Source organism: Pseudophryne corroboree, chromosome 4 (genome assembly GCF_028390025.1).
Source record: "Pseudophryne corroboree isolate aPseCor3 chromosome 4, aPseCor3.hap2, whole genome shotgun sequence".
Classification (NCBI taxonomy): Eukaryota; Metazoa; Chordata; class Amphibia; order Anura; family Myobatrachidae; genus Pseudophryne; species Pseudophryne corroboree.
Window position 1 is genome coordinate 381,460,343 of NC_086447.1, and position 12,226 is coordinate 381,472,568.

At 37.7% G+C, this 12,226-nt stretch overlaps 1 protein-coding gene across 1 annotated transcript in view; it reads right to left on the reverse strand.

The window, feature by feature from the left end:
* CSMD1 (CUB and Sushi multiple domains 1) overlaps nucleotides 1-12,226 on the reverse strand; it is a 2,470,978-nt gene that overhangs the window by 12,684 nt on the left and 2,446,068 nt on the right. Inside the window, 1 exon segment of the mRNA XM_063916678.1 lies at nucleotides 2,707-2,836. Within this exon segment, the coding sequence (XP_063772748.1) occupies nucleotides 2,707-2,836 (130 nt within the window).

A 12,226-nucleotide genomic window follows, 5' to 3' on the forward strand; every position in this document is an offset into this window, starting at 1 on the left:
TGCAAATGTTAGGGATCCCCTGAACGCAACAAGGTGGGACCACATCAGAAATCTCCAATATTTGCTACAGTCCCTCCATTTGACACTGCAAACAGTCCTAATATGTTGGCTGCTAAACTCTGGGATCTTGCTCTGGCCTTTAACAAATCTGAAGATGGTATTACATATGTATGCCCATGGTTGTCTAAGGACTATGCTACTGCATTCCACATGCTGGAACTGAACACAGAAGCAATGTGATATTGTAAACTATCACTCTTCTTACAGCTCTTCACTGGGACGGTCTCTTATTGGAGCCCCTATACGGCAAGAAAAGTTTGATAAATTAGCATTAAAATGTTCTTTTTCACTTTGTGAATTTAGTCAAATGTATTATGTCCTCATCGCATTGAAAATACAGGATACATTAAATGTGCCCCTTATTATAAAAGATTTGGTGTAAATATTACTTAGTCAGCATTAGTTTTCCAATATTGTAAGCAAATATTGTTAAATGACTATTCAGGCTGAGTTTCAAAGACTTAAGCTGGGTATACACTGGGTGATATGCCATCTAATCAGGTGGATGGGACTGACATATCACCTAAATTGCTCAATGTGTATGGTTAATATGCATGCTCATGTGGTCGCATGCGATGTTGTCAGGTTTGATGTGCTGCACATAAAATCTTGCAATATATATATATAGCAGTAAATGGTGCACTCTCCGATATAGTATAAATACTTCCTTCTTTAATTGCATAATAATTGTCATACTGCTGACGTTTTGGTCCTAGCACGGACCTTTGTCAAGAAAAGTAAGTCCAAAATCTGGATGTAGTTGCACACTCACTGCCGCCCATGGTGTCTCTAGATAGCCCACACACAGACCACACTACATGGACTTCTGGATGCTTGTGCATTCCACAAACCAAAAGTATGTGTTCCACCAGCCAAAAGTGTGCTTCTCAACCGTGCAGTCACAAACATAGTCTAAAAGCTTGGAGGTACTTAGATTTTTAAAGAACATCCCCCCCCCATGCATTGTCAAACCTATTCAAGATGGCCATAAAGGGTGATGCTATGTTCAATCTATTTATCCAGTGGCCGCAAAATAAAGCTAGCCGGTCACTATATTACATAACATTATTTCAGGTAACCTGAAGTGTACTGCACATACTTATTTATTGTTTTAAAGAGACCACATCACCACTATCCTTAGGGTCTGTAATATGACTACTAGCCCACCATAGGCAGCTGAGGAGAAAGCACCACATGTACTATCCTCATTACATATACACATTGTCTAAGAAAAGAAAAAGATTAAAATCACAGGCGAGTACACATACAAAAAAAAGTGAATGAAAAAAGAAAAAGTAAGAATTTTTTTTGGATATCAGGCTGTAAACTAAATTTCCCTAGTCTCAAAGGAACATATTTAAGGAATTATGCTCATTTATGCCCCTTGGGGCCACTGTATCCAAGGTGTAGATCCAACGAGCCTCTAGACGCTTGAGCATCAAATCACAATTTCCCCCTCTGGGGGGCATAGGTACCCAATTAATTATTCGACACTTGAGTGCTGAGATCTGTTGACCAAGATCTGGATATACAGTAGCATCACTCAAAACGTTTAGCCTTCCTTACAGCTCGAGGCAAAATACTGGTGCAGGAAGAAAGCTCACAAATTTACAGTGTGAGAAGGAGATGCCTAACTGTTGATCTTTAGACATACAGTATTTATAGTTATGTTTCTTTTCGGCAATGGATAGATCAATCAATGCAAAGAAAAATGTAAAGGTTATTCATAAGTTAATGGTAGCTCAGTAACTATAGTGTTTCATTGCAATTTTAGTTTTTAGCAACTATGTTGTACTTTGGACCTCAATCAGTAAGGATTGCAATTTTTGATAAAATGCAGCTGCTGCAATCAAATAGTTACTTGTCCTAAATAGAGAAAAACGTCCATTACAGAAATTGTGAATGCATCGCAATATGCAGGCCAATCGCAAAACCATACGCAATTACCAGAACATCGAAGATTTTTCCTATCTGCGCAAGGCAAGTTCATCCACAATTCTTGGGACACAAGAGGCTGGAAGTGTCATCGCTGACGTTAGAGGCCCTCTTTAAAAACACCTGGGCATGCCAGGGTTTTTTAGACAAACCCAGAAAACAGCAGGTTTCAACTCCGAAATGCCAGCTTCCTGTCAAACAGCGGCTGCTCTGCGATTATGATCTGTATGCAATTTCTGTCACTATTTCCATTCGCGCCTCTGCAATGCAATTTGATAATTGTCTGGATTGCAAATCAAAAATGTTGCAATCCTTACTGAAAAAGGTCCTTTATTCAGTCATTCCCCTCTCTTGCGCTTTATGTGCCATTCAGTAATTAGAGGTACTCTAATCATGTGAATGCAAGTAGACTTTTGTCTACATCACAGGTTTTCAAACTCACATTTTCCAGGTCTCCTCACAAAACTGTAAGTGAAATAATTTGTTCCATCTGTGGATCTTTTAAAATGTATCAGCGAGTCATGAATATACCTGTGCACCTGCTAGGTGATCTGAAAAATGCTAACTGTGTCGGGTCCTGAAGACCGAGTTTCAGAGCCATTGGTCTACATAATTACATTTCAATGTAGGAGAAAACAGTAAATAGTGAAAAAGCAAATAGAAAACTATAAGTATTAAAACATGTGCATGCATAGGTGAATTCATATTTACCTGTGTTTGTAAAGGTAGAAAGCAAATCCTGATAATATAAGGGCGAAAAATGGAACCAAGATTGCAGCTGCTACAGAACTACTGTTTGTGCCATAGTAATTATTGGAAGAGTCATTGACATTAGGAGAACCTGTAACAAAGCAAAAAGTTTATTAAAATAATTGATTATTTTACAGTTACCTATTTCATTAGAACTGGAAGCAATTACAAAAATAAAATAAAACAAGACTAGGAAAGAAAACAATTATCTCTTTTTTTTCTTTGCAGTCTGCTCTTTAATCCGAGGGGATATACTAATGATGAACCTATTCCTTAGAGAACTCTCACATGTCTCTAGAAAAGATGATACAGTTTTTCCACTCAACAACTTTTCTGATTAGTTTATTTGGACAAAGGATGTGTCTGATATATATCTATAGAGGAAATAAACATCATCATTTCTTAAAGAGCACAATAATGTATCTCTTAATTTAAATTACAGTATATTAGAAATATTAATGTGTTCAGTGATAGTACAGACAGCAGTCCATGTGTCTCTTTACTAGCCGTGGTGCTATGCAGTATATATATATATATATATATATATATATATATATATATATATATATTAACAGAAAATGCCTCAACTTCCACCTTGTAGACTGAATATTAGTACTTTGTTCATGAATAAGTATTTTTACACATTATAACTACCTAGAAAATAATTAGCTGTACTACTACTTTCCTGATTTAATAGCTGAGTACTGATACATCCCAGATATAGTGAAGTCTTTATCAAAATCACCAACCACAAAAATGCAAAAACCCATCACTAAATAATGATATACAGATGGGTCCACGGTTATCTTGACTAGTTTTCTGCACCTAGGCACAACATGACTTATTAGCATAAACCCTTCATCTATTTTTCTTAGCTGCAATACAATACAGAGAACAATAGCAGGGGATTAATTCATTACAGCAGAGGATTAAGTCCGACTGGACAGTCTCAGTTGATCCTAATAAAGGTAAAGATAAACGTGGACCCATCTGTACTGCTATAAATAATAATTACATGTACTAAAAAACTGTTAAACAATAAAGAGACATAAGGGGTATCCAATTAGTTGCTGTAATTTACTGTAGTTAGTTCGCCTGGGGCTATCCAATTAGCCCCCGATAAGACAGAGCTTATCCCCAATGCTGCCACTTATTGGGGATTATGCTTTGTGTGCCTCCATGATAACTGGCAATAGAACCGCAATACGTGCAGCAAAAATATATAGGTCTGCTGCTTTTCATGGCACCAATGTATTTTCACACAAAAAATGGGTGTTTTTCATAAGACCCAATTGGATATGAGTGATAAAAAAAATCCAAAAACACCAGTTTTTCATGGCCGTGGCACTATTGTGGGTCATTGGATACCACTAATAATAATAATAATAATAATAATAATAATAATAATAATGTTATTTACATAGCAGTTTTTTATTAATTGAAGTGATTTACAACAGCTTCACAAGGTACGTTTCTGAAATGCTTAGGTAAACAGGTAAGTCTTGAGTCTATTTTTGAAGGATTCTAAAGTGAAAGACTCTCTGACTGAGCAGAGAAGTGGGTTACATAGAGTTGGATCTGCAAAGCTGAAAGCTCGACCCCCAGATGAATCCCCGGAGATTGTAGGTACTGTTAATGGTCATTCATCAACAAACTGCAGTAAATGAGTGGGGTTGTAAGGGATCAGAAGCTTTTTCAAGTATCTTGGGCCCTGGTCATGTAAGACTTTGAAAGTCAGTATGCCAATCGTGAAAGAGATTCACCATATTACAGCTAGCCAGTGAATGGAGTAGAGAATGTGTGCTATGTGGCTGGAAGGGGCTGGTTGGATAAAGGCCTGGTAGCTGCAATTATATAATCTGCAAGCAGTGCACCTCTTTTGCTGGGAGACCAAGGTAGAGGGCATTGCAGTAGTCTAGGCATGATGATACAAATGCATGTATGACTTTAGGTAGATCATCTGAGGGAATTGCAGATGTGTCCTCCTACATCATTGCTGCAGTCATGTGAAACATCATTTCTAGTTGCACCTGGTCATGAGCGTCTTTACTAATGTCAGGCATCTTTTTGTATATCTTTTACCTGAAAATGCATCTTGTTCACATAACTATGTATATACAACACACAGGCAGACTCTTCTGATTAAAATTATAGCTGGCATGCCTATATTCTGTGTGTGCCTGCAGCTGTATCTATATATGAAATGATACATTACAGTGATTTCCTGAAAAACACTGCAACAAGCATTTCGTATGCATATAAAGTTGGTCACACACACAGAATATAGGCATGCCACATTACATTTGAATCAGCAGAGTCTGCTTGTGCATCATATTTGCAAAACAATGCAAATAAGATGCATTTTTGGTAAAAAAAATATGCACGACATTAGCAAAGCTTTCTGGGAATTACCTGCACACTCAAGCCAGGCATCTTGCAGTGCTTGACGTATTGAGGCAAGATACAGAAGTAGCCCTGCTCATCTTACTGTGATAGCATACCAGGCTGTGACTATTCACAGCTGGTGTTCACTTCATTAATTCCTTTAATTAATTCCTAATGGAGAAATCACTGGCTGTCAATAGTCACAGCCTGGCATGCCATGCAGTAAGCCATGTTGCAGCATGCTGGATCACAGCAAAGATGAGCATGGCTACATCTGTAAATGCTTGATTCTGGCTGTGTTCCTGAGATGAGAGAATGAGGATTTGATTGCATAGCAGTGGTACACAAGGTCATAACCTCTGATTATTTCACACAGTGGCAGCATGTACTATATACTGCAAAAAGCATGGGGATAGTATAGAAACCTGTGAGGCACAACATGAAACTGGCACTGGTGACAAGGAATGTATGAATGTAGCCATGCTCATCATGGCTACATCTGCAGTGTATGCTCACACTCAGCGTGAATAGGAGTGTCCTTGCTGAGCTGCATTTTTTCCAGTTCCCCTTCATGAGAGTGGGGTGCATGTCTTAGACAGACACACAGTCATGCCAAACGAGGTGTGAATGTATCTTGATGTAGCCACAATGAGCGTGGCTACAACTGTACTCCAGAAGAAACTCTCTGTGACCTATTAGTTAAAAATGATTTGAACCAGCTAAAGACCGTGTCATCCAGTCTATGGAAATTTTTCAGACACTTAATTAGAATCCCATGGCCCATGGTATCAAATTCTGCAGAGAGACCCAGAAGGATTAAGATTGAATAGTCACCTCTGTCTCTTACCATCAGAAGGTCATTAAGAACACATACCAGGGTTATTTCATTGCTATGTCTTCTCCTAAATCCTGACTGGAATGGATATTAAAGTTGTAACTACTTTCTCAATAACCTTTCATAGAAAAGAAAGGTTTGATACCAGTCTGTAGTTGGTCAAGCAGTCAGGGTCTTAATTAGTTTTTTAAGAAGTTGTCTTACTATTGCTTCATTTAGTGTCTCAGGAAAAAAATGTTCTTCTGCAAAGAGCATTAAACATTTTTTGCAAAAAAAGGGCCAAATAAATCAATTAATCTAATACAATATGTCACTAGTACTGATTCATGAAAAGAGTAATAGATGTATCTTGTAAAATGTATTTCTAGCCAAACTGATTCAATATAACTTCATAACAAATCATGGTGGAACCTACCAGTTTTCTCTTCCAATGCATACAGATACTATTCACCATCTGGCCTTAGTATAATAGCAAAATGAAGCCATGTTATATGTAGAGTAGATACTATTCAAAGGGTCTTATCGCTTCACTTTACTCTCTACTTCTTACATACTGTGTACCCACATGACTAAAGACTCTCGTAAATTTTTCTGGGTATGATATATGGAGGAATTTGCTAGATGCAGAGCAAAGGGTACAGATGTGTCCACTTACACCTTTTCTAATTTACTCAATTTGATACATCATGTATAGCATAGCATAGCACATCTAAGCTTTTTTTCTACGAGTAGCGAGTGGATGAATTTTTCATTTTTTGTTTGCCCTAATAGAATATGTATAAAGTACCATATTAAATAACAAATTGAGAAAAATCACAAAGCATGGCTAAGTCTCTGAGTCTATGGCATGCCATACATGGCAAGATATATGAAAGGTGTATGTGGACACATCTGTATGTATCAAGGAGGGAGAGGTTGGCAAATCTACAATCTGTACATGATCCAAACAAAATTCATTCAGGTTTCAATTCCAATAGTATATGGTCCCTAGTAGGCGTTATGCCATTTTCTCTCTACATATTTATGTTGGTGAAATTGCAGCATGCTGGGCATTCTGGCCCATATTTGGTAGCACTGCCCTAAAATAACTACTTTCTGGCAGGAAGTTCAATTATTAATTAGTATTATTACCCAGGTATATATCAAACCTCTCCTATTATCTTTTGGTTTATACCTTATATCACAGGTTCTCAAACTTGGTCATCAGGATCCCAAGCAGTTAGTTTTCCCTAGATCTCCTTACAGAATCACACGTTAAATAATTTGCTCCACTTGTGGATGTTTTAAAATGTGTCAGTAAGTAATGAGTACACCTGTGCACCTGCTAGGTGACCTGCAAAACATGAACTGTGTTGCGTCCTGAGGACTGAGTTTGAGAACTACTGCCTTATATCATTCAATGAATTTATAACTCATGAATCATACTGTTTCCTCACATCTTGTATGAACCTTTCAACTGAAAGAATAGTGAACAAATTTGAAAACAAATAAAGCATTTGGTTACATTTTCCTCGGTACATGTTCACTGTTCTACAAGAAGTAGTTTTTTTAACCCCTTGTATTTCCTCAAAACTCCCACACCATTTGGTTAATGCTCTCACCAATAGGGCTGTTCTTACTCTTGCTTCCTGTCTCACAAACTTAGCCAATAGGTATAGTATACTGTACTTTGTAACCATACCTATACATGTAATACATATATATAACGTATGTTACTTTGTACCATGTATTGTATCTTTGCTATGTAAGGTTCTATGGAAATGTGTGGTTTTTAATAAATAAATGCTAATAATTATGAAATCCTCAATCTCCCTCAATCCCAGCATTTATTAATTTAATAGCATCAGCCATGACCGACCCAACCTATTCTCAGGACTTTGGGCAAAACACAAACCTTAAGTCTTTTTCTCAAACACAAAAAAAAATACAAAGTTTCAGAGATAGTCTAATATAATGATTATGGGACACTTTGTATTTGGATACAGTTGGAAACGATTTACAGTAAATAACCTCTTCAGCAATGATATCATGTGTCCTTTCCTTCTGACATTTTTGATGCTCCAATAAAAAGATCTACATCAATCGTGTACAATATATGATTGATTATAATGTTATTTTAATTGTCTTTTTGTTTTCTATATATAAAGATATTTTGATATATCTGAATTAGTTGTAGAATACAACTACTCTACTGTACATATAATTAAAGGCTCTTTGATTTCTCACTAGACTTGTAGAATCATTGTTCTATAGTTAATTAGCTGCAGTATGTACATTTAAGATTACACTTGTGTAATATATTCCAGCTCATTATTCATTCTTTTCTCTGATGCATTGGTGAGTTTGTTAGCATGAATCAAAGAGCTATTTTTAGCTACTTTGCTATAATAAAGAACAATCTGGCATGGGGAACAATCCAGGAATTCCCTGGCTAGCTTCTTTAAGTGACCTTTTCAGATATGGAAAACTGCTCAATTCAGTAAATGATAAATTTGTGTTTATGCAGTAACTCTGTTAAGATGGAATTCTAAGTATAAAGGTTATGACAAAAACATAGCTTCTACAGCATAAACTTAACTGTGTATGCACATCCTAGATCCCTTCCCATGTGCTTGCTGTGCTGCTGATCACTGCTGATCTGGCAGGCAAGCAGCACCACCCCACTTCATGACTTCAGACATTAGCAGCCGCCGGGGAAATGTAGTAGAAGCCTCCTGCATGGGAAATGTAGTAGAAGCCTTCCTTGCCTTTCCTGCATATTGAACATTGGTCACTGCAGAGAGGAGCAGGTGCTGGAAAATGTAAGTGTGCAGTGGTAGCAATGGTAAAATCATTGATGGCCTGATAACTCAATCATCAATGTTTAACTGATGTTCTTAAAATATATATATATATATATATATATATATAAAAAATTGTGTTGAATTTGTTTTGAATAGACATTCTAAACCTAATTCAATAAAAAAAAACTATTTCTGAGTGGTTTTTGGAAAATATATTAGCCAGTTAAATGATTAACAACATGTCATACATTAATTGAATCAGACTGCATCTTGTCCAATAGTAGGTGAATACGTTTGTTTAAATAAATTATCATTCAACACTTTTATCCAACATTTATTGTTGCTAAAATATAAGACACTTTGGGGTATATTCAATTAGGGTCGGATCCATTCCGACATGCATTTGTCGGAATGGAACCGACAACCCCTATTCGATCTCGTCTCAATTCGACTTTTAAAAAGTCGAATTGAGATGAGGGAGCCACAGGGAGACCAGCGGGGAGAGCCGTGGGCAAACAGAGGAGAGCAGCATTACAGTAATGCTGCAAAAGGATGTCTCACAGCCGCCCGACCTCACAGCAGTGTCCACCCGGCTCCAGCAAGCGTGACCTCACTTGCTGGAGCCAGGTGGACGCTGCCGTGAGTGGTGCGGCTGTGAGACATCCTGCTGCAGCGCTTCTCTCCCCTTTATGCCCGTGGCTCCCCCCCTCTCCCCGTGGCTCCCATCCACCCTCCCCATGGCTCCCCTCCACCCTCCCCATGACTCCCCCCCTATCCTCCTCTGGGTCCCACATCTTTGTCCGACTTTTTTTATGTCGGACTGAGATGGTCGTAAAGAGGGCCAAAACCTGTCGGTTTTGGCCCTGTTTTCGACACAAGCACGTGGATCGGCAGCTATTCGAATTCCTCAACTTGTCTAATATATTGAATAGGTTGGAACCCCTTCCGACTTAAAAAAAGTAAAAAACTGCCGTCTTTTTCGACAGATGGCAGCTTTCGACGTCAATTGAATATACCCCTTTATGAGTTCACAAAAAAGAAAATTGGTGGACACCAACAGCATCTGACCATTATGTACCATGGTCCACTGGTGATCATGAAGGATGTATAAATCAAGGCACTTTTTGTTTTTTGATCCTGAATATTTTTTTTTTAAAACAGGAATGTCATGGTGTATTGGGATAAAACTGTAATTTAGTGGACACTGGGGTATATATACTAAGTCTTGGAGAGAGATATTGTGGACAGAGATAAAGTACCAGCCAATCAGCTCCTAACTGTCATGTTGCAGGCTGTGTTGGAAAAATTACAGGAGCTGGTTGACTGGTACTTTATCTTCATTCACTTTATCCCTGTCAACATTAAATTTTAGCATTAAATTATTTTTTAAGATAAACGAAGACCAAACATTCCAAAACTTAAAGTATTGCTACAATTTCCTCCCCCCTCCCCCCACAAAGATCTAGTGTAGACTTCTGCACATTCTGTATGGTAACACTTAAAAGATGAACAATGCATTTTCAAGTACAATACCAGTAGCACTTCATTGGGACTTTTGCAATTACCATTCAGTCCAAGACAATCATTTTAATGTTGATCTGTCACCTATGCATGGCCGAGTAATCCATTTTGTGGGCTGAAACTAGTTGCAGGTACTAGTGCTTATTCATGAGACACTGTACTGTTCTGAACTGATACTATATATTCTCATTAATATTAGTTCAGCCCAAATGTTGATTTAGGTATATATTTGATAATTAATGTAACTGTGCCTAGTGGGAAATGTATATACATGGCAAGAACATGAATTATACCATATTGTTCTACTTTAGAAACCAAGCGAACATGCTGCTGCTACATTGTGGTCTCGTCTGTGAGATAGATCAACAATTGCAATCTTAGTAATTTTCTACCCAATATGTAATTACACTGCCATTGGCAAATGAAAAGAGGGGAGTGAGTTGACCAGTTACCCCATTCCCTCAGACAGCTGCTCAAATCATAACCACACTTACAGCAGCATACAGTATAATTTTACAAGAGCTGCAGCCACAAACTGGATGTGTTGCCTGCTAGAGGAGTCAGACATCTAAACATCAGCTTGGAGCATGTGTGAGATCAATGTGCATATCTCCAGGGTCATTGCTAGGTTCCTCTGCAACAGAGGAGTGGACTTTGATTGTGGAAAAAACATTTGCATAAGGTGGGCTGGCACTAGTGCCACTTCTAATCACTTACTGTGGTCAATGGCCCTCTATATGTCTGAAGCATTACATACACATCCCTTTGTATAAGACAGACTTTCTATAGCTTGTTAAGTGCTAGTTATGACCTCTTAATGGGTTTACCACACTTGCTCTAAAGTTAATAATTTGGAAACCACAGAAATCCTGCATTTGCCTCTGACTGGCTGAGTTCTGCGGTCTGAACACACCTAGTGCTAGTTGATCCTTGCATGTTCCTGGTTCCTCTATTTTTTTTCCCTTGAAAAAGCAAGCAAATGCTGGGTACACACTTGCCGATATACTGATCGTACTGCCGGTGAACAATGTATGATTAAGTGCATCAGCTCATGTGTATACCCTATATGTATGTGAATGGCATTGTTCACAAGTGGATTGCATTGGTCTTGCAGCATGGCAGGTGCTGTTATATCTTGCAGATATATTAATACATCAGCTTGTGTATATGGGAGACTGACCAACTGATGGCCACAGGACCCACCAACAATGATTTCACAACTGGGCAGGCAAATTATATGCCTGACCAGTTGTGATGTCTGGTAATACATATCATGGGACTGAATGGTAAGTGAGTATGCATACCAAAAGCAGTTGCATGGTTACTAGGTCCATTGGCCATTGTTGCCATTATCCAAATGTGAACCCAGCCTAAGTGTCTATGCTATTGCATAAGCAGGAACACTCTGTGCCTGTCTGGTAATTAGCCATTTATGTTTTTAGGTTACTCTATGTTTAATTTTATGTTGGTGACTGTATTTTTTTTTAACTGCTAAAGCTAAGATTTCTTGTATGCTGTGAGTATGTACTGTATGTGCAACTGGACCATGGCATATGAACAATTAATCTAACTGAAAATTTACAAATATCCAGAGTTGCTTTATCCATCACAGGAATTGAGTGCCAAAGAGAAGGTGATATAATGTAATACAAATTCAAGACCTTAACATCTAAATATTTTAATGAATATTTATATTTTTACATCCAGCAAATGGATATCTGTTGTATGAATTCTGATAATATTGAATAAAAATGTTTAAATAATGCATAATAATGGTATGACAACAATCATACAGTATAGCACACATATAATTGGACATAATTATTATTTCATTGTTATTCACACAGACAGATTTTCAATTGGCAGTCTCTACCTTTGCTAGTACATAAAACAGCAACTGTCTTCATAATTCACCTATATACTGTATTATTGTTTCAACGGACTAACTTTGAGCAGT